The sequence below is a fragment of the Temnothorax nylanderi genome, unplaced genomic scaffold, assembly GCF_030848795.1.
Source record: "Temnothorax nylanderi isolate EJ_2023f unplaced genomic scaffold, tnyl_v1.0 TNYL_tig0440_pilon, whole genome shotgun sequence".
Classification (NCBI taxonomy): Eukaryota; Metazoa; Arthropoda; class Insecta; order Hymenoptera; family Formicidae; genus Temnothorax; species Temnothorax nylanderi.
The window spans coordinates 6102-30484 of NW_027249502.1; the positions used below are offsets into that span (position 1 = coordinate 6102).

The 24383-nt window shown below is 39.3% G+C and overlaps 1 protein-coding gene across 3 annotated transcripts; it reads left to right on the forward strand.

Annotated features, from left to right (window-relative positions):
- Nucleotides 1-24221, forward strand: Snap25 (Synaptosomal-associated protein 25kDa). 3 transcript variants are annotated; one of them, XM_071721879.1, is made up of 4 exons: nucleotides 1-1030; nucleotides 9461-9578; nucleotides 10228-10501; nucleotides 18652-24221. In XM_071721879.1, exons 1-4 carry the CDS (start codon nucleotides 1012-1014, stop codon nucleotides 18712-18714), a joined length of 474 nt encoding a protein of 157 aa, XP_071577980.1. In that variant the 5' UTR covers nucleotides 1-1011; the 3' UTR covers nucleotides 18715-24221. The 3 variants fall into 3 exon arrangements, with proteins under 3 accessions (XP_071577980.1, XP_071577979.1, XP_071577978.1); XM_071721878.1 differs by lacking the exons at nucleotides 1-1030; nucleotides 18652-24221 and adding exons at nucleotides 2552-3519; nucleotides 15075-15251; XM_071721877.1 differs by lacking the exon at nucleotides 1-1030 and adding an exon at nucleotides 2571-3519.
- The last annotated feature ends 162 nt before the right edge of the window (nucleotides 24222-24383 follow it).

A 24383-nucleotide genomic window follows, 5' to 3' on the forward strand; every position in this document is an offset into this window, starting at 1 on the left:
TCTCTCTTTCTCAACGTCGCCGACGCATCTCGTCTATTTACGCTCCATTAGGATTAGATCGTCTCATCAGTCGTCATTACTCTTAATATCGTCGACATCAATGTTCGTTATCGTTGTTATCTCCCTATTCTCTCTATAATTTCTAACGTAAGCGATAAATGCAGAAACCGGTTGCAGTCGTGGCTGATTAATCATGATTGCGGTGCGAGGGAGATTAAATTAGAACTGATAATTGAGAAATTGGGATAGCTTGATGCAGGCCTCTCGGTTGTTAAATCGAACACTTTTCGGGAATTCGGATTATCCGAATAACTGTCGTTAGTGATTCGTCGTTTCTTAGGAGAATCTGTTATTAATATAAAAAATAGTTAATGATCAAATAATTAATAGCACTATAAAACAGCATGACTGCAATCGGTCTATGAAGAAGGAGGTGAGCGATTATGGTTACATCGTTGCGATTAGGGGATTATGTACGTACAATTGGCAGAGATATCAATATCACAAGATCTGCTTCTGGATTTTCATTTCAGTTCTCATCGTTCTTATTAACCTTCTTACTATTTTTAACATTATTATTATTTATTATTATTGTTATTATAATTACTTATTATATTACCTATTCGTTTGACGTCAATGGATATATTATTATCTGTTCATTACGCACGGCACGTTCTGTCGAGGGGCACCATTTTCCAGATTCCGGAAAATTTTTTTTTTATACACTGACAAACGCAACTTGCGGTAAAGTTGCGGCAAACGATTGGCGAATTAGCAGTCTTATAATTGAATTATATTACTATTACGAATGATTCTGTTCCCGCATAAAAGTCACCGTTTCTGACTCGATGGGACGTGTCCGTGCGATTTTGTTGCTTTCTTGTCTGTGACTTTGTTCCGCAGTTAATTCTCGCACGCATCCACTGAGAAAAACGATTCTTTCGTTTCCGTTAATGTGTGGCACCTTCGAACCTGTCGTAGAGCGAGGAGATCGGAGCGAACACTCTGACGATGTTAGACCACCAAGGCGGTAAGCAGTCTCCCAGTAAACACCAATAAGTCGTTGTCTTTTTCTCTCTCTCTCTCTCTCTCTCTCTTTCTCTCTATCTCTCTATCCTGCGAAGAACGAGCGAGCGATGCGATAGTTCAATGAGTACAAAATCATATATACATCGATATAAAGAAGAAGAAGAAGAATAACGCATAACAAGCGGAGAAAAGAGGGGGAAAAAGCCGATGGAAAAAGCGAAAAGGCGCGAAGCGAAGGACGGTCTTCATTAGCTGTCAATTTGCGTTTCCCTTCGGGAAGGGCGTGCTTCCGATGTTGTGATTATTACCGGAATCCCGATAGAGTCACGCGAAATGAAGAATCGACTGCGAACGGTCAACTGGATGATCGCTCGTCCTCGAACATTCCAGGATCTTGTTCGCGTGTCTGCAATTGAGAAATACCTCAATTGTATTTTGATTTCATTAATTAGTGTGAGATTTATTTATTTATTTTTTATTTAGTAATCTCTCGTGGAGTAATTATTTGCGAATCAACATGATCGACAGTCTAATTGGGCACGGGCTCGACACCAGTCGACCGTGCGAGTCGATTCTTTTCTTCGCCGAGGGATGATCCGTGACAATGACCCATTCGCTGTCATCGGGCAGAGGCAAACGATCGAGGATCCCGCGATGACGAGAGCGGCTCTCTCGCGTCGCCAGCGGATGAGTCGAAAGATCAATGACGTCCCGTCGATGTCGAACTTATAATACTTCAGCGACATTGTCGCTTTTAGGGTCCCACCTAGGTTTAGGGCACCCGACGGAACTCCATTCGTTACCCCGATCTTGTCCCCCGATCTCCCCGATACCGTATCTCCAGTACCGTATCTTTCAGTGGCATGATACTCTATCAATGTCTACTGCGCGGGACACTCGTCGGCCGAGTATGCCGCTATCCTTTTACCTTTTTCTGCACTTCTGTCTCTCTCTGTCTTTCTCGCCTTTGCCACTTCCTCTTTGGCTTTGCTCTGCTCTGATGTCCATTTACTTCTCCGAAGTGCGGAATTATCACTTGGCGGAATCGTTCGCACTCAGAAATCTGATATTTATCACTCGCAACGAAAAGCATATTGTTGGAGAAAATACTTCTGTGAAGTTAACACCTTAATTTTGGAATTTTGATGTAATTGATGGAGTTCTAGCCCTTTCCCAAAGAGTTCTAGAGTTCCTGATAAGTTAGAAAAAGAGTTCTAGCCTAATTGAGAAATTTTTAAGTTCGGAAAAAAGATTTTTTTTTTTGAAAACTAATGTTTTTTTCGGATTTCTGTATAGCACCTCAAGAGTTCCATCGAAAAGTATTAAGACACAAGATCGATTAAAATTAAAATTAAAAAATTATCGTCGATTTTCGAATCATGAATCGTGAAGTTGGCACCCCAAAACTTCGAACCGCTCTTTTTTGGGTTAAATCACTAGAACTCTTTTTCTAACCTATCAAGACCTCTAGAACTCTTTGGGGAAAGGCTAGAACTCCATCAATTACATCAAAATTCCAAAATTGAAGTGCTAACTTCACAGAAGTGGAGAAAACTTGTTCTTTATATACGTAAGTGCGAAAGATTATCAACATCTAATTCATGAAAATATGTTACGGAAAACTGCGTAGGTTTATTCCATTTTTGTCTCATCTTTCACTTTTCATTCTCCAGTGTTTATAAAGTATTGCTTGCTTTTATGCCTCTCCTACTCATGACTGAATTTTCCATTTATCCTCTAGGATTTGCAGGAAGTATAATTAACACGAAATCTACGCATTTCCTATTAATTACCAGGACCTTTCATCGAATACTCAGCCAGGTGAAAATCTACACATCGCCACTCTTGTCGCCACCCTCTTTAGATCTTAACAAATTAATTGCTACTAATTATACTTAGCGTAAAAACGTGACTGCGTCTTCGTTCATCCAACCCTCCTAAAATTATAATTAGATATTCCTCCTGAATAATTAGATTAATTAATTGAGAATAACAGTAATAGGGTGAACTTTTCTTTGTACTCGTCCCCTTTCATCATTTCTAAAATCCCCTCCTCTTTTTTATCGTTTAATCCTATTTTTGCCACGTGTCAGCATTTACCGCCAACTGTCAAGCGTTACGTCGTCATCCACCCTCATCCATCCACCCTCCTGATATGCATAATAGATTAATTAGTTGAGGTCGAAACTCGTCGTTCGCGCCCTCTCGCCACTCCGACATTCTCATCTCTATCTCTTTCTCCATCATTATCTTTCTGCACGTCTCTCCCTCGTTTCTCCCCGCGTTCGGTATCGGTGAATGTTTGGCGGAGAGAACCTTTTCTCTTTTATTGGGGGGGAAGGGGTGAGAATCACCGCGGAGGCGAGGGAGCGTCCTGACGGCGATTAACTTTTCCTCGATGTTTAACACGCCGCCTGATTGCCTGTCGGTTGCCTGTTTAGAGCCACGAGGTCGGGATGAAATCCCTCGTAATGCTGGACGAGCAAGGCGGTAAGCCACTTCACTCTAGCATCTAACATAAACCAATAGAGAGTTTTGCGCGAGAGGAAAGAGAAAAATTCCGAAAGAACGTACGAAAGAGATCCTGGCGTGCGCGGCCCTCTTGGCCGTCACGCCGGTCCCGGCCGACACTGGAAGCGACAACCGGCGATATCAAAAATATCAACATTTTACAGTGTGCACATAATGTACCGGGGTACCGGGGATAAGAATAGTACTCATCCGTACTTATGATTTCGTTGCTATAAATATTTGCCGATCCCTTGCCTCGTCAAACTAAAAATATTGGAGACCTCGTAAACGATACCTAAAAGATAAAAAGTACCGATTGATCCCCTCGGTTTTTTACGTACTGCTGTTATTAATTCTCAAAACGCCTCGCTTCTGCTACGTAGAATTAAAATAATTAGACTGTCGGGCCGGGTGTTTATATAGCGGGGAAGACACGGAGAATACTCTTCTTATCCGCCGTGCGATTAAAATACGCGACGATATCTCATGAGCGTGGCAATTGCGAGCGATAGCTCGCGCGGTTCTGCTAATGGACGAAAGTATCGTTTTCCTGCACGCGCATCTCTCCGCCTCACACATCTGTTCACGACCATCGCTCTGAAATATCGCCGCGTATTTCTGACATGTCCTGCATACAGATTGCTTCTGGGGAAGGGGACTGGTAGCAGGACTCCGATTTCGAGGCAGTCGATTTCCCGTATTCGAAAAATTTTACGCTTTCCGCTCTAATCCGTCGAGAAGCGACTTTTCGGCATCTATTATAACTTTATTGCTCGCCTCGTTCTCTAACTTCTCGATTCCTATACTGATACAGCCATTAACCCTGAGCGAAAGCACTCCAGTCTATCTTGAAATCATTCTTTTTTCCTCTCACGAAATTATCTGTGAGTGTTGTAATCGTAACGACCGACCAAACAATTCAGATTAGGCGCCGGAATACCGATCGGGGAAAATCGGATATGAATCTGCCGACGCGAGAAACGGGGCCCCGTTACTCGCTTATTCCTTTTCGCTGAGGAGATAATAACACGCGACACTCACGCGTGCATCATCGACACTTGCTGTTTTATACTTATCGATCAGGGGTGTAGCCGGTATCTTTGGGCCAGAAAAGGAGAATATTCCAGGATGATCTCTTGTGTGAAATAAATGTTGGAGGAAATTTTGAAATCTTGCCTTTTGTTTTACCATCGGTTTTTATTTTATTTTATTGCTACACCCCTGTTATCAACAATGATGTGTACTGTATATACTCGTATTTAGTGGTATTACATACTGTCCAGCAGCGCACTCACAATCAGACCATTGTTATACCGTTCACATACATTTCACCCTCACCGTCCAAGCGCGGTGGTCTTTGTTTTTCTTTTCCCTTTTTTCTTCTTTTCGGCTGACTCTGACTTCCTCGCGCGCTTCTTTGGTTCTCTTCCGCTCTTCTTTCCGCCCTTCTTTCTTCGGCTTCTCTCGGGCTTCCGGCACTGCTGTCTGCGTATACTTTCTCTTCCACACTGCATACTATACTAATATACCCTTGGTTACGATACTTACTTTCCGCCATACCTTTCTCGTGTCTCCCTCGTCCTTTTTCCGGTTTCCTCAAGTCGTTCTTGACTCTCGTTCCTCCCTTCCGCATCTTTCGAGATTTTTGCTCCCTCGGGATTTGTTGCGCGTCGCACGATTTTTGGGTACATCGACGCGTTAAAATCAGACATTTCTAAATCTTTGGGTATATTATAAATCTCAGGCCACGTATTTTACATTCTTGGTTAGGTTAGGTTAGGTTTGGTTTGGTATTTAAAGTAAGACAAATCTACTTTGAGAAGCGAACTAACGAATAGAAAGTGTAGTTAAAAAAAAGTAGAAAAAAGTTAAAGTATATTAAAAGCTAGATTGAATTAACTAGAGGAAGTTTTTTCTAATTATAAGTCACACAAGGGTATAGCTACGAATAATGTCAGATTGAATATACTTTATGCCAATATACATATAGGATGGGCCATTTTAATTAATCCACTCAAATACAATATCTCAAAACCTGTAAGTTTTAGAAGAAAACTTTTTAAACAAAAGGTGTTGAGGGAGTCTGATGCTGACTTTTATTTGACCTTGTGTCAAAGTTAGAGCACTACTTCAACGTCAACTTAATTTTTTAAAATAGAAACTTCTATTTTTTATTACATATTCCTGTAGCTGATGTCGAGACGTTTTCAAAACACTATAATATAAAATAAAGGTCTCTTTCGTTAAGTATTTTCTGAAATATTTTTTGCCATAATATTTTTTAATATAAAATATGAAATATCTCATAAAGTTCATTTTTTGATAACTTCATCTTGATACTTTTATACGTAGAGTAATGAAAGGAATCAAATAATAATATTAATTTATACATTTACAATTTTGCAAAATTTAGTGCGTCTATAAAATGCAATAAAATTTTTTAAAATATTTTTTTATTAATTTTATACAACAATCGATTTTTTTCATTATTTTATGTATAAAAGTACCAATATAAAGTTATCGAAAACTGAATACCTTATAAGATATTTCATATTTTATATTAAAAATTATGGCAAAATTTAAAATATCTCAAAAAATACTTAACGAAAGAGAGCTTTATTATAGTGTTTTGAAAACGTCTTGACATCAGCTACAAAAATATGTGATGAAAAGTGGGGGTTCCTATTTGAAAAAAATAAAGTTGACCTTGAAATAGTGCTCTGACCTTGACCTAAGGTCAAGTAAAAGTCATAATCAGATGACCCTCTTAATACTGAACAATTTTTATCTGAAAAGTTTTCTTATAAAACTTACGCGCGGGTTTTTAGATATTTGAGCGGATTGATCCCAACCTATATAATAAGACTTTTACGAGACGTCTAATTGTAAGAAAATAATCCATAAATTTTTATTCAATTGTTCACGAAAGGATCATTGCTTGTTAATCAGTTCTCTAGATTTAAATGCTTACAAAGTATATTTTTTAATATCACATTGGATTTATCCTTGTAGATGTAAAATTAGATAGCTAATGAAAGGCAATAAAAGTAGTTAAATAAATGACTTAAATTTGACGATTGAAATAATTTATTAATCAACATATCGTCACCCTCGGAAGCTGCGTATAGGGTCAATAGGACCGATATATTAATACTTCAATGCCGGTTGATTGTATACATATGCAAAGGATTATACACTTGGAACAAAAATCGTGCGAACGTGGACCTTTACAAGAAACAGAGGAAAACAGATCAAGCGGACAACAGACGTGATCAAGACGTTTCATGACACGCGTGTCACAGCATTCGCGTCGCATCTATCAGTCAACACGACGCGTGCAATTGCGTTTACATACAATTACACGACACACCTACACGAACGCACTTCATCGTCGAAATAAAGATCGGAGACAACACGGTAAGACGAACAGCCGCGAACCCGGCCTCCGCTTTTTAGCCGAAAGTATACCGTTACGTCGGCCACGTCGAATACCCGCTATACTCATATTACAAGGATATCGCTTACACATATTGTTAGCCAAGAATGAGTATACTCCTACGCGCGTCTATAGAGCTGTCTTTTAGGCAAACTCGTATCCACTGTATACTGTAGCCAAACCGGTGGGCACTACAGGGTGTCTCGAAATTCCTCTTATTAACCGTTGTTCGACTATTTTAATTACTCGTTAATTATGTTCGTTCAGTAGTCCCTTGATTTCTTAGCATAGCATAAGAAATTAAGTTACGAAGGTATAAAAGGATCGTGTGTTTTATGCCGAAGATAAATTTCACATAGAGTTTATTATAAACAAATTTCAATTTAAAGATTATTGAAAGATTCGCCTGTTATCTAAATATCTCCACGAAATGACGAAGGAACGGCAACTTCGCTTTAGCTGAGATGCAAATTGTATCTCCGAGATATCACGTGTACACAAGGCATCTCATCCGAAATTCATCTGTAACACTAACGAGTTAGTATTCGGAATTGGATGTTCTAGATTTTGTCCAATTTTCGTGGATACTACTTTGATCAATGCGCAGTTAGACGAGCACGGAAAAAAAAGATTTCCTACTCTACGGGCAACTAACATTTTTTGCTGCGAGAGCTAATTAATTTTGCAATAATAGCAAAACCTTTTTCTGCAATAGCAAAGTTCAGCAAAACTTTTTGCTATTGCAACAAAAGGTTTTGCTATTATTGCAAAATTAATTAGCTCTCGCAGCAAAAAATGTTAGTTGTCCCATATTTAACAAATAGATTTGCTGTTGCAGCAAAACCTTTCTTTTCCGTGAGAGCTTTCGGGACACCCTGTACACCTTAGCTAAAAGTTGTACCACTCACTAAGTGAGGAAGCAACTCACTGCACATATTCTCTAAACACATAACAGAGCAACTCGCTCGATGTAGGAACGTCGAGCAAGGAAACTCTTCGCTTAACTGCAATTCGCGCTTTCGTCGCACTCCACTTTGTGCAAAGTCTGGGAGATCTATCGAGCGGATGTTTTCCCTCTCGTGCGAACAACCCTTATCCTGGTTGATGGCGCATGAAGAGCGTTGCGCTTTTTGTATCTTTTATTTACCGGAAAAAAAAAGATTGATGTTGTATATAATATATTACAAGAAGAAACATTTTGTCATCTTCTTTGATTTTATGACAATAAAAACTTCTCGCATGCTCTCTTTCTCATGTGTGTACGAAATATTCTTTGATTCAATAAAATATCGATTCTGTACGTTACTATATTTTCTACAGTAAATTTCTCATGAAAGAATTACATGATTATTTTAATCTGTCCTTTTTTGTAATTGCCCACTTATATATCTAGTAGATATATTGTTATCCGAGCTTCCAAACGAATGACTCATTCGTCCACCATTGATCGAAGATAATAGATTCCAATTTAGATCAATGTATCATCGACCTCCGCTCGATTGATCTCCCGTGTGCTAAAATACAAAATCGAACGCAATCGCTTGAATGAAGAAGGAAAAGGGCACCTGCGTTCTCGCGAATAAACGTCTGAAACTATAAAAAATCTAAGAGAACAATCAAACTTGGAAATGCTTATTGAATTTTCACGCAGGACACCTCCCAGAGACGCGAAATTCTCACTTCTCGTTTGAATTTTGTAATTCGGAATACGGAAACGTTGCCGCGGAAACGAGATGAAGGACGAGGATTAAGAAAGGGCGCCCCTTTTCTTCGCGTGAGGGTTCTAGCGAACCGTCGCTTATCTCGCGAGGAGATTAAATTAGAAAGCGAAAGAGGATTGGGCAATGTACCTACACTTTCGTTTGTCCCTTTAGCCGATGACCGCTTGATTACATTAGATCGTTTATGTTCGTAATAAAAATTCCCATAAGTTCTGAGTTGCTTGAAGCTGTACGTGTCAACAGCTTTAACTCTTAGCGGCCGCTTTCGTTTTGTAATCATCTTTACATTAAAATAAATATATTTTTATATCTATCTATTTATTTATTTTAATGGAAAGATATATAAATTAAATCCTGAAAATTAGTATTGCGATAAAAATTGATCGAAACGATGAAACTAAATTTAAAGAAAATGAATATATTAATCTAATAAGCAGATCGATAATTATGGAATTGACAAAAAATCGACGTTTATGTAAAATGAGCTTAAAATCGAAGCCTACGCCGCGAAGAGCTAAAGTTTTTTCTTTTCTTATTTTACAGAAGCTTGATTATATCACGTAGAACACTCTTCGCCAATAGAGGGTGTGTCGCAGACACTCCTCCAAGTCGAATTTAGTTTAATTCGCTTTTGTAGAGCATTTGCTATGTCTTCTAATTAGAGATAACGATCTCTCTCGCGTGGTTGCCCTTTCCCCTTCAAGTCTCCGCGAGATAATCGTCTTATCATCAACTAACGTTACATTCCTGTAAAACAAAACAGAACAGCTGGACCGGATCGAGGAGGGCATGGACCAGATTAACGCCGACATGAAAGAGGCCGAAAAAAATCTCACCGGAATGGAGAAGTGCTGCGGCCTTTGCGTTCTTCCCTGTAACAAGTACGACACAACTATTTTAGCATCTTTTCTCCTTTTTGTGCTGTCGCTCTTCTTCCTTTAAAAAAGAAAATCGAAAAAAATTCTCTGCATACTTCATCGTCCCATTAAGTTTACTATTATTATAATAAGCTGCACGATTAGACCGCACGTGTGCTAAGAGATAAATTTAATGCGCCTCATCCATATTTAAGAGATTAACTTAGAAGATAAGTTGAATATAATTGAAGACATGTTGACCAATCACGGAATATTAAATTATAGAAAATTGTTTTTTAACTCGTATATTACTTATAAACTGTAATGAAATTATATCATATTGTTATATAGCTGTTAGGTATAAGTTCCGAATTTTATATCAGAACTAAATTTTTACGAAAATTGCAAGTTGAAATAACGAAAAAAAGGCGCATTAAAATTATCAAAATAAATAATGAATTATTGATCTCTGTAGAGCCAGTTGCAAAGTGCAATTTATAAATTAACTAGCGCAAATCTGCAGAATTAGTGGAATTAATTTTATTAAACGTGACTACTCATTTCCGATTTTTAAATCGATCTTTCCCGCTGTCTATATTGAACGTTAGTCCTTAAACTTTCCTCCCGAGACTGACTTAATCGCGTCGCTCGCACGACAATCTTGCGCGCACAGAGGCGCCAGCTTTAAAGAAGATGAGGGCACGTGGAAGGGCAACGATGACGGCAAGGTCGTGAACAACCAGCCGCAGCGGGTGATGGACGACCGCAACGGTCTCGGGCCGCAGACCGGCTATATCGCTAAGATCACGAACGACGCGCGCGAGGGTGAGATGGAGGATAACATGGGCCAGGTAAACACGATGATCGGCAACCTGAGGAACATGGCGATTGACATGGGCAGCGAGCTCGAGAATCAGAATCGGCAGATCGACAGGATTAACCGCAAGGTGAGTAATAAAAATCGAGTAATGGCAGTACCGGCGTCCAAACGCTGCACCGCAGTCATCCGGCGACTTGGCATGGCTCTAAAAAAACTCACTCGGACGGCAATTCGCGCCCGTCGTATACTCGTCGACATACATATCGCGAGCCTTGATCGAGAGAACGGGTCGTCTTGGAGAGATCATTGGACTCGGAGCAAGAATAGAGCGTTCAAAGCTTGGAGCTTCTACGGTTGTCACTGCACTCTTGCTCTGAATCCTTGATCTTAATTGACGAAAATTAGTAGATTGTTTGAAATAAATGATTCTCGAAAAATTTACGGTGAAGATCGAAGGATAAAGAATTTCCTTGATCAGCTACGTTGTTAACGTTTGATGCAGAAGACTTGTACCTTTAATTCGCGAACGACGATCAGTTTGATAGATTAATGATATTTTTTTATATTTAAGACGCTTTACACAAATTTCATCAAGGTTGTAGGATTATCATTGAAACTGTAGGTCGGTTAAACCTAAAGTATCAAGTGATAACCTTCGAGACGTAATCCAGTATGTCGATGAGAACTGAGGTCCAATATACACCTGCGAATAGTGCTACTAGCAATAAGGAATATATCGAGCAGATAGGATTATCCTGAGAAATTTCCATTAAAGTAACTCAAGTGAAAAATTGACAATCCAAGAGTTTCAATACAGAAAGCTAAAAACTTGAAAATTCTATTATTTGTAAATTAACGGAAACTTTTTGGTCGAAAAGCGTTCTAAATTCCCGATCAATTAATCTCTAAATCCTGAAATTAAACCTATTCTCAAATCTGTGACGTCATCAATTATATAGATATAAATCTAACGACATCTTTAATTGAATCGTTGGACATTGGATTTTCTGCAGAAAAATTAATTCTTAATTTAATAATTAATTTTTAATTGCTCGAACTAGTAATATGTACTTACTTAAATGGACATGTACAAAATGTAAATTTAATCAGTTATAATTATTGTTACGGTCTGAAAGATGATCAATGTGACTTCACTGTTTGCATATGTGTATTAGACTACTGTAGGATGAGCTAACACATGTCTCGAATATAAGTATATACGTGAATTTCTATGTCACAATGCACAAACTCAGAGCGATGCACATCACGTTCGTCATCACTTTCGCTTTCTTATGTGTCTTTCGTTCCTTCTTTCCTTCTTTCCTTGCTTCCTTCCTTCCGTGCTCCTTCTTTCCTTTTTTCCTTAATTCTTTTCTTTCTTCCTTCATCCTATTCTCTCTATTCTTATCATCACGTGATTCCAATCCGGGCAGGTCTCCGTTGTCGCCTTCCGCATCTTTTTCTCTACAAAGATGTCCAAAAAGCAACGCAATATGAGCTATGCCTAAGTTTTTCGGTTTTCTCAACGCAATTTTCGGTAACGAACTTTAATCCTAAATGGTAAATATCTTAAAACATATTTGAATAACGAATAATAAATTTAGAAAAAACATAAATTTGAAAATATGGTTCTTTAAATGTTCTTTAAATACATAGGAATGGTTTCTCTTTGATCTGATTGTTCTTAAGGGGTAACACCACTCTAGAGGTCCGAAAAATAGAAGAATTTTTTATGGTTAAAAGAAAAAGTAAATCAAAAATCTATTTAAAGGATTTTATTGTACATATCTTAAAGTGTATGAAACAATTTTTTATTTTATAAATGGCGGCGCTGGAGCCTTATGAACGTAAGCGTATTATTGCGGGAGGTGCTCCGAGGCTTGCAGCATAAGTGTCGCAAATTTTGATCTGGAACAATAAACCAAAATTTTTCATAATCTGCATGATAATAGCTAGAGAAATACGTAGGGGATTGTTTAAATATTGTTTTTCATAGAAATAGCAAGCATTTGAAAAAAAATTAAAATTAACTTTTTTTCAAATGCTTGCTATTTCTATGAAAAACAATATTTAAAAAATCCCCTACGTATTTCTCTAGCTATTATCATGCAGATTATGAAAAATTTTGGTTTTTTGTTCCAGATCATGCCGCACTATTTATGCTGCAAGCCCCGGAGCATCTCTCGCAATAAAACGCTTATGTTTACAAGGCTCCAGCGCCGCCATTTAAAAAATAAAAAATATTGTTTCATACACTTTAATAGCGTTTTTTCTTGGCTGCACTACCGCCCACTAGTGCAACACTAGTGCAACACTAGTGCAACAATATTGCACTAGTGTTGCACTAGTGTTGCACTAGTGGGCGATAGTGCAGCCAAGAAAAAACGCTATAAGATATGTATAAAGTCCTTTAAATAGATTTTTGATTTACTTTTTTTTAACCACAAAAAATTCTTCTATTTTTGGGCCTCTAGAGTGGTGTTACCCCTTAATTATATCAAGCTTTATCAGAAACATAGAGATCAGGTAACGAAATTTTAAAAAATTAAATAGGCGAGTCTGAGACACGCTTCTGTTCTTTAGGATTAAAGTTCCCACGCGATCGAAATTGCGATTTGTAAAAGGGCAATTTCAAGATCGATTCCAAGACTCCGTGAAATTCCAATCAATTTCGTTGCAACGCAAGATTGCATGCTCACGCACATGCATCGCACGATTTAGCCGTTTCACGATTCCCGCCCTCTCCCATGTCTTAAGTATCGCGCCCTTATTCCACGGTTCCTCGCCGAAATTCTCCGGGCCAACCGCGCTACTGGTCGATCGTCCCTTCAGCACAGCCTGCATGCCTTCTGTGTTCTTTTTGTACTTGCAATTACTGCTCCACTCACGCGTCTAAACACGCTTCGGATTTACCGCTCCTTCTCTTTCTATATTTTTTTCTATCTCTTTTTTACGAAAGTCTTTCTTACCGAGGAACTGTGGTACTTTCCATGAGTTTTCAACATGTCGTAAAAAAAAATGTTTAATAGGACGATAAAAGACTTTTATTTTGATTCGAAGACAGAGAAGTGAAAAGTTTTAAGATTACGGAAAAGAGTTGATACAATCGTTAACCAAATCTCTTTGCTTAATTATTGAGTTATATGTTATTTAAATCAAAATAATATTTACATTAGAAAATGGGCAAGTTTGTTGCGAGTATACACTTTAAGTCCGAGTGTGTTATCCGTGTGTGTAGTCCGAGCTAAAGTTCTTCTTATACATTTCTTTCCGTTTTAAATCACGTCATTTAACACGATTGAGTGTTAATGTATTAACGAATGTATTAACTTTTAATTAATACGATTAAACGTGTTAAATGACATAATTTAACACAGAAGAAACATGTAAAAAGAACTTTAGAATAACACAAATGTGTCATTTTTAGACGTTTATGCGTGTAAAAATAACACACTTGTATTGCAGTGTAATGAAGTAAAATATAGCGATTTATTAACTTACAATTAGTGTTCAAACGACGTGACAATTCTTTAAATACTCTTTTTTTCTTAAATAAGAACGGTTGAGAACTCGTGTTATCTCTAATTTTTTACCATAGTCCTCTTTAGTAGATCCTAGACAGAAAAGAGACAAAGTTGTCTGGCTATAAAACGCTCCTCGAACGATCAATATGTATTCGTATTCATAACTTACGGTAATGATATTTCAATAATTATCTGTCATTACTTATTGCAACGCGTTGCTATTGAACTTGCGATCGATCTTGTCATATGACTCATATTTACCGCATATGATACTCGCAACGTTTACATTAACCCGAATTAAACGCGCGAATCAATAATCGATATTCGATAGCATCCCTTCAACCTTCAATATTTATTCAGACTAAAATTATTCAAAATTCTAAATTTATATCGAATTATTTTTTCTTCGCGCTTTCCACTTATTCCTTTTTCTTCTTATTAACAACTCTTCGCTATCTTTTCTGTCTTTTGCTGTTGAAATTAACTATTTTTTCTGGTAACATGATTTTTTCAATAATATTACCGATATTGACGGCAAATATTGATTGTTTGAGGATCTTCGACACTTTAAAGGCCATACGTTTTAAAATATAAATGTAATTCCAAAAGAACATCTAATTTTCCATCCCTTGTGTGTAATCTGTATAATTTTCATGTTAATTGGATAATTTCGAAAATCTGTGGTCCGCACAAAGATTATTATATAATTATGGTCTTTAACGGGATGTCATAGTGGTGTACAATCTTGAACAGTCCACGATTAATGAATGAAAGGTTTAGAGACAAATCAGACGGGAAGAGGAAACAGGCGAGAGATATCAATCGAGTATAACTTTTCATTTTATTACCATCGGAATTCAAGTGCAGATTCCTTTTAAATGTAACGTCGCGTAAAATTTGTATATGATGTATCAGTTATCGATCGTATCGTTACATAATGATCAGCTAGCTGATGATTTTTCGTAAGCGACTAATACAGTGAGGCTCGCTACGACCCAATCGAGCGAGATGTAAAGCAAGGATACCGAACGGGGGTTGTGAATCTCGCGCGGAACTACAAAACCCGACGCGACGAGAGATTGTGCACCACTCGCCGGTGAACTTAAGCCGCACAACCGCTTATCACGCCCACACCCCACACACTCTGTGACCGAAACCCGAACTGATAATCCGCAGGGCGAGTCGAATGAAACGAGGATAGCCGTGGCGAACCAACGTGCGCACGACCTGCTCAAGTAAAATGCGTCTTCTGTCTGTCTCCATCCGTATCCGCCTCCTCCGAGCTCCACAAGTTGCATATCACAGAGACGCCGTTTCGAACAAAAAAAGAAAAAAAGAGAAATGGAAATTATACCACGCGTACTCTTATGTGTATTATACGTAGGGAGGCCTGACATTCGGATCTCGGGGCTGGGATTATTCGAGGCGCGAGTGAAGGAATAGATGTTAAGTGCTAAATTATAAAATCCACGCGCTTAGGTATTAGTCATCGAATTGAATTATTTGAATGTTGATTTATCGAGTAGATTTAACGCATAGCATTGTATACGCGCGCGAATATTATATTATGCGCGATTTACCGTGAGTTACGTCACCGTACATCCGACTATAATATTTAATTAATCAGAATGGCCGGGGGCATGATAATATTACAATTGGAACGTGATGTCTAGCTATCGAAACGTTTGGAATATATCGGATTATTCGAATATTCTCAGCTCTGCGAGCGAGTCCCCCGTCCATCATCCGTTCCCTTTTTGCTATTTTCTCGTCGTTGCCTGGGCACCCACCCGATCCGCAAGCAACCTATGCAACAACGGAAAACTACCACCACCAAATAACTACCACTTCTACTTACTTCTATCACCATTACCAAGCTCTCCGTCGATATGTACGACGATATCTATATACGGTGAACAGCCGCTCGATAGCCGCGATACACGAAAGAGCTTCTTCGTGGGAATGGCCGATCTGGTATTTGCATAGCCGGATCGCGCGAGAAATATATCTTGCCAGTACTCTCGAAACTCGTAAACTCGTGAAAAATCTTTATTGAGTCAAAAGCAACGAGGGTCTCGGGGTTTGTTTTTTCTTGGTCAGAGAAAGATCGGCTCCAAAGTCAGAGAGAATTCGTCGCTATAATAAAATAAACTCGAGGTGCACTTCGTGCATCTCGAAGTCGATAGAAGGGAATTTGTCCTTTTAATAATTGCTGCAATTAATAATTAACTTAATTGCGATCTAATAATCCTAAATTTTATTCTTCATTGTCTGAAGAATAATCCTGGACGATTTATAAATTATCTCTCGAGGGAGATTTTATTTCGACAAGGAGAAACGTGATGTATCGTGGCTACCGCAAGCGGCAAGAGCATCGCACTGGGATCACTGGGATGTGTCATCGCTCCCCATTGTTATAACACATGTTGTTACAAGACCCATCACACGTGCTGTCATTCTCGTTGTGATTGTGTTACGAACGGGCGTCATCGTCGCTGTCACCGACAACGGCGACGGAATGCCTCTTGTTAAGGCTCCTGGATACTCGCCGCGGCGGCCATGTTGGAATGTGACGTCAGAAGTGAGAAATGTCACGTTGAAAATTCTTGCATGGTATTTTCAAATAAAAAGATATTTGCTTAAAATAACACTACAGATCACTTCAGCACATTTCAAAAATACTCCGAGCTGCATTCCTTTCCCTTGACAGTTATTAAACAACCGTAAAACGAATGTGATACGATGCGGGATTATGCGCAGGCGCATGACTAGGTTTCGTATTACATTCACTTTGCTGCTGTTTATTAACTGTCAAGGGAAAGGGATAGACCTAACCTAATCTCGGAGTATTTTCGAAGTGTGCTGAAGTGACCTGAAGTGTTATTTTAAGCAAATACCTTTTTATTTGGAAATGGCATGCAAGAATACTCAACGTGTCAATTCTCAACATTTCTCGCTTCTGACGTCACAGTCTCGTAAGATGTCGGGAAAGAGCCCAGTAGTGCGATTCTGTAACTCGTTATGAGGTATCGACTATCGTTGCGCAGATATTTTATATGGTAAAAAAGCTGCGCAATTGTCGTAACGACGAAATAGCTCATAACGACGGCATAACGAGTTACAGAATTGCACTACAGGAGCCTTAATTCCTTTGAACTCCCGGTATCGGGACCGCACCGTTTTCTGTCAGTCGCTTTCGCTCCGATGTTCCCCGAGGTTGATCAGGTTAACACGCTTGACACGTCGCGAAAGAGCAGCAATTTCATCCCGACGGTTTGCGCGGAGCCGCACGACTCAAGTCGATATGTTCGCGACCGTACCGACTATTAGCCGTGTACGATGTACGCAGGGAGAAATGAGCTTCGGGATTCTTGGAGAATTTCTGACGCGTAGTCTTTCTGAAATCGCGCACGAAGGGAAAGAGATTTTGCGGCGGAAACTTAACGCTTGTTTGACGCGTGAAAATAAATTTCGCTATAATGACGGACAGTGTTTGCCGTAGATAATTTCAAAATAATCTGAGATGAATTTATGAGACTATTTATAAAAATTTATCAAAAGAATTACGCAGATTATAAAAGGGATATTAAAACAGTACCTACTCACAATTTTATTTTAAGTTTTTATTTCTCAAAAATAAAAGTTTCGAATGTTTTATCTGATAAGCGGTTTCGACGGAGTAAACTTGTTTGCTATGCTAAACTAAAAAGATGCTCTACTGGCACCGACGATGACAGGGATGTATGTATTATATTTAAGAACAATATTTTTAATATTTGGAAAATTTATAAGAGAGATTGGAGGTGCTTCGATTTAGATTCCAAATACGAAAGTGCTTCAGTGTTATCACTAATAATTGTTTGCTTATTATTCTCTTTTTTTTAATATTGCGAAAGAAATCTTCCTCTCCGTTACTACTAGAAGTCAATCTGTTTTCGAGTATCATGACATTCTTGCAGTATAAATAATTTACTTCTTTCAAAAATAGGTCTTTACACAACTTTATACATATAACATTCTGGATCGAATTTAATTTAAACGGCGGTAAAAAGTGGCAGAAAGAATAAAAATCCTACTACATTAAATAATTTTTAGATAAAGATAACATGATTTTTTAATCTAAGATGAAGATGAATATATTTTGTATTTTTTTCATCTAAATAAGATAAAGATGATTCTATTTCTTTATCTGGATGATCATCTGGATAATTTTATCTAGAATAATCTAGATACTGGCAAACACTGAATGACGAATTATCCGATGTTATCTTTTTTGTTAGCAAGATAGGAAAATATCGAATAAATTCGCAGCCGAAACGGAAATATCAACTAGCGAACGCGTCACGCTGTCGCTGCTTCGGTGTGGCGAAATAGAAATCAATTTGTCATTATAGCGAAATAATTTTGGAATGAGATTTTTCTTAACAAGCTTTTTTATTCGTCCCCGGCGTGTAACACGAAATTCACTAGGTCAGCGCAAAAACGCTCCGTAGAACATTTCATCAAATTGACATCCCCGCGATCGACCCCCGTTTCTTCGTGCGCTAACGAAAACGCGTCGACGTTACGAGCGACAAATTTTCCAAGAATCTCTCAGTTCTCGTAAAATCCTCAAGAGAAATAACGATTCCGCAGCGTTAAGCGGTTCCAATCCCTGGAAGAGCCTCGATCCGCATCGTCGATCGGCCCTCGTCGTCCGCAGCTCGCGTATATGACAATGCGTTCTTGTTTTTTCTTGTTCTTTGACACGCAGGGCGAATCAAACGAGACGAGGATACAGGTGGCCAACGAGCGAGCCCATCAACTACTCAAGTAAGCGGCCACACTCTCTGTCGACTATCCGCACCCCGTCGGCCGCCACGCGAGCGTCACTACCATCACCCTCCACCACCACCACCACCACCACCACCACCACCACCACCACCAACAACAACAACAACAACAACAACAACAACAACAACAACAACACAATAGCAACAACAACAACATCGACACCAACAACAATCAGCACAATTACATTCGACAGTCTACTCGATCGTTTACTCGCGATCTATAATCGCGTTACGTCTGTTAGAACGTTGTTTTTTCGTTCACCTTCACCGATACGAGTACCGGCCGATACCTTTCGAGCTCGGTATCGTCAGAACATGTAATACTTAATGAAAATACTTAACCCTAAACTTGACAGAGTGGATTCTGTAAAGTATAATTCTCAGAATTTCGTAATGTCCTTTTTCGTTCGTAATAAGAGATCGTTTGAATCACGCGTACACATCGCCATAGGCGTCTAAAAATCATCGCGACGATATGTAAAGGGACTTGGAATCTTTTGAACGTTTTTCGGATTTTTGGCACAGTTTCTTAAGTTATATTATATTAAATTATAATACGCTCCGCGAACGATAATGCGGAGAAAATCGACGTGAAAGAAAAATAAACGCTGAATTGGTTGTCGGTGAACTGGTGAGTATCTGCTCTGCATTTCCTTCGTATAACGAAATTTTTTTACTTCCTTAGCTTTCGCAAGTTTAGGGTTAATATACGAAGCAGATTCGCACGTTACAAATTCGGAGATTGAATCTGACTTTCGGCTTCAGATCTGACCGTACAAGTCCGGTTCCTCATTTAGCGTCGAAAACATCCAAAATTTAATTTTCCATCTTCAACCTTACTAATTCACATTTTGCAACTAAAAATTAGATTTAATCTCCGAGACGGGCTTTTTGTCTTTACAATGGCAATAATCCGCCGATGCAGAGCTTCGAAGATTCGAGGCGAATGTTTCGAGGCATTTAGATGTGGCTAATCGGTCATCAAAGCTGGATTAAAAACGGATCTCTAACTTAAGATTAACGGAACAGTCTTATTGTACCGATCACAACGAAGAAGCCGATGGAATCTTTTTCTAGCATGGCAAAAGCGTCGAGTTATCGCGTAGTTTAAAAAACGGAGCTAAAATCCAATCTCCGGTTCGGGAACGAACAGCTTCGTTCTCTTTGCCGGCAGAGTTAGCGCGTTGAACGATGGAACTTAAATAAAAATTAATATACACATATATATATATATATATATATATACCTTTCGTTAGTCACACACACGTACACGTACACATACCGGAAAGATTAAATGCACGAAAAATTGCAGCGATTAATTCAATTCTCTCGGTTTAATCGACTCTAGAGAGTAGGACGGGACTGTATCGGAAGCGCAAGAAACAAACGGAGGGGAAAAAATAGAAAGGAACAAGATAATAGTACAAAAATTATTACACTTATCTCCCGTTTAGAAAAAAGATTTCGAGTACAAGCTTTATTTATTTGTCTCATCGTATATTGCCGCTCTCCGCGATTACAATTTGCACTCGAGGATCACCCTCGAAGCGTGTCAACGATCCTGTCTACAAACGAAAGAAGCAACATCCTAATCTCCCTCTCCCTCGAGTCTCCCCCGAAACACAAGGGGGGACCCTGCGTTGTTTTCCCCCCTGATCGATTACGCGTATTCCCGAAGTCAGTATCGAGTAATTTCGAGAGCGTTTTGCGAATTTTGCCGGGTGTTCACGTGCGATAAGTACGCGAAGAGATCACGGCGACACTTGGAGGAGGAAGGGAGCGGAATCACGAACGCGAAGGACGAGGAAGCAGGATGAGAGGGAAGAAGAAGAAGGACAAGTAGAAAAAGAAGAAGCAGAAGACTTATATGGCGAGATAACCGAAGCAACGATGATAACGCATTCAGCCACGTTGATTATTAGGAGTCAGTTGAAGCTGCAGATAGAGCGAGGTCTTCTTTCGTCGTTTTTTTTTTAAAGCTCGACTCGCATTCGACAGCTCGTAGAACGTAGGTGTTATCTCCCTTAACCCTCCCTTGCCCCTATCCAATCCAGCTCACCCGCCCTGTCCCTTAATTCTCCCCTTTTGCGCCAATCGCGCCGAGATCACAGTAAGGTTTAACTCCAAAGAAAGATTGTACATTATTGTATTTACACGAGGGCGACGTACCTACCTTGTTAAATCATACGATGAGGAGAGGAGGTCGGTAGAGAAGCCTGACGCGGCTCGAGAATTGACATCCGTCGGTGATCCTGAACGACCTGGATCACTCATGATCCTGGAGTGAACCTTCGTGAACCTTACTAAAACAGCTAGAGATAGCGAGAGGTTCTCACATAGTGAATTTCTTATTGGTATCGCGACAATTTTTAAGAGGTACGCCTGGGCCGGGGTAGAGTAATTCATCGATAGTTTTGTAAACTTGCTAGTTCACCAATTTGTCACAAATTACGATATCCGAGGATCGAAGTCCTTTGCACCTATCGCGACTTTTCCTCCTTTTTAGCGCGCTGTGCACTTTTGAGATGTCAAGAGAGCAGACAATAGCCAACGGGTGTCGATCTCAAGCGGCGCGGCTAGTAAGGATTGAGCACAAATAACTGCGTAGCCTTTTCGATTTCGCTTGTCCTTTGCTTTCTCTCGGAGAGGGAAAAAAATGCCCTTTGAACGCTTCGTCGGACGAATGTGTTACAAGAGGAGTGAAAGGGTTCGTATGAATTCCGAGAATGAGAGAGATTATGCTACGACGCGAGATTATTAGGCGTATAGTGATCACTTAGGTCGAGAAAGATTTTAAATAATTATAAATAGACATCTTGGTTAATCTTGAAGTGATTTCCTTCGACGACGGTATTCGTGTCACCGATAGCTTTTGAAATATGCGATGTTGAAGATTTGAAAGTTGCTGATGAAGTTCCTCGTCGAAGGGAAGACTGATTCCGCATGGGTCGGGAGATCTGACGTTAAAAATAACGTGGCAGAAGCAGCCCAGAACGCACTGTGTCCAAAATTGGGACATAAGTCGTTTTAAAGACATCTTTAAGAGGTCTTATATGTCCCGATTTTGGACATGCGTGCTGTCTGGGAAGACGGCCGGTGTGCATATGTCATTTATTTGTGTGTGTGTGTGTGTGTGTGTGTGTGTGTATTTATGCATATACATAGCCGTGTAGAGAGCGAACGAGGTGACCTCTTTCTTAATTAGCTCCAAATAGATGAGAGACGAGGGATGCGAAAGAAGGCTACTTCAAACGAGCGAGCGAGTGAGAGAGAGGAGAGGGAGAGAGAGAGAAAGCGAGCGGAGAGTATCTTTATTACATATTATACATATATTATATATACATAAATAAACGAGTAAAAAATAGATCTAAATATACATACGTATAAATATATAAATATAATACGGGATCGAGCAATATTGTACTTGTTAAATTCGTCGTTTACTGTTTATCACCGCCTATTGCGAGATTACGTACTTATTTTATGAATATTATCCGCCCCTTCCCCCTTACTGTCCTCATCTTTCCTCCCCCGGCCCCTTTTTATCCCGACGATTAAGTCATATCAAATCTGCAGGTCTATGTGGTACATTTTAAACACCTACTCACACAAACGTACACACAAATAATGTATAGAACAGGTAATTAGGTAGATAGATGAGTAGAGATACGACGATTTAAAAAAACTAACGGAGTGAGGAGGATGAGATAAGAAAGATGCGTATGTGCGTATGTGAGAGTGAGAGAAAGAGAGAGCGAAAGAGGGATCTTGCGCGAACGAGAGATTACATAACACGAATAATGACGCGAGGGACGAACAGCGCATGAGAAGCGCAGGAAATCCGGAATTTAAGATAAAAATTATGCTCTTTTGTAAATGCGCAGAGTGTCCCGGGACTGTCGGATGCGCCTGCCCCGGAACTGATCGAGACGAAGGAATAAGAGCGTTTGTTTTGAATACAATTTTACGTTCGAGGCAATTCTCAGTATTTGAAATCGTTTAGTTCCGATAAAAATCGATGAATTTGATTTCAAGGATTAAGATGGAAGAATTTATTTTGTATGTACTAGAATTGGTCCTGAAATTAATATTTTTCCAGACAGCACGCATGTCCAAAATCGGAATATAAGATGTCTTAAAGAGATTTTTAAGACGTCTTATGAAATGATGTCTATGGCCGGTATTCATAGTCAGCTCTTATTTCAAGACCATCTTAAGTATTATAATATCTTAAGGTACTAATACGGTCATTTTATTGGTTGGATGGAGTCTTAAGATTGCCTTTGACTAGACGTAAGACGATCTTAAATATAAGATCTAACTATAATATCGATCCAATGACGTCTTTAAGACGTCTTATGTCCCGATTTTGGACATGGTGCTGTCTAGATAATCAGCTTGGATCGAGTATTAAATTTTCTAAACTCGTCGATTAATTAATCGTTTTTGCTCCAGGATATCCCCAGGATATTCGTTGGCAAATATGTCGAGATGTGTCGAGTAAAAATTGACGAGTCGATAATAACGCGGACGACCTTAAATTAGAGTGAGACCACGGCCGAAGAAATATTCGACATATCCGGGGGGCACTCTGTATACGAATACGGAAAAACATTCCATATCTCCTAAGCGACATTACGTATTTTGACATAGCTAATCGCATCGAGAGTTAACGTTAACGGAGATCGAAAGAGCTCCAGCGGAACTGCCGGCAATGTGATATGCGACCTCAATTTGCGACTAGAGGCGTAAAACTTTCGGGAATCGATACTGTGGCACGAGATCGAATCCAACTTTTACATTCCGATTGGCGCTGGAGAGAAAGAGAATCACGTTTCAATAATATTTTTATATTAACATAAACGCGATTATATTTTTCCTTATTCAATTATTGGATATACGATAACTGAAATATCTAGAAAAAAAAACAGTTTGTAGCATTTTTTCCTTTTTGATTTATTTTCTAGACTTCATGAAATGATAGTTGATCCAAAGTGTCAATTGATTTCGCGATTGAGCCGTCGGAACTCGTTCCATCGATCGATTCCTGCTTCGGAAACGTGCGTGGAGGTGCGAGTCACCTCCTCGTGTACTTACCGCGAAATACGAGTGCGAGAGACAAATGTATGTACTTGGGACCACCGTGCAGACGTGCAAGGTGTCGTGGAGGGCAATTCTTGATCGAGGCACTCGTGCAATCCGTACACAGCAGAACGGCGACGGATGTGAAGCTGGCGAGGACGAGAATGAGGAAGGCGGCGCTTGGGAAACGCATTTGTAAATTGTAAAGTTACTGATGTAAGCAGGGAAAAAGGCGGGACACGAGACCAGCTTCTCTCTTTTTAGTACTGATTATAATGTCGCTAGATGTTATTTACGATACCGTATATCGTATAAAAAAGAAAAAAGAAGTTTACTCTTCGGCAGTACCATTATAACAAATGCCTGTGTATTTTACTTCTTGGCAAATAATAAACTATCAAATATTGTACGCCGCTCCGAGTCTTTCGTTCTTTCGATTTCCTTCGGGATTCGGGAGTCGTCGTCCAAACCAAAAGAATACACGAAGATAACTACGAACGATTTGCGGAATCTTAAGAACTTGAAAATTCAATTGTACTATCAAAGATAAATCGGAATCTTACAGCGTGAC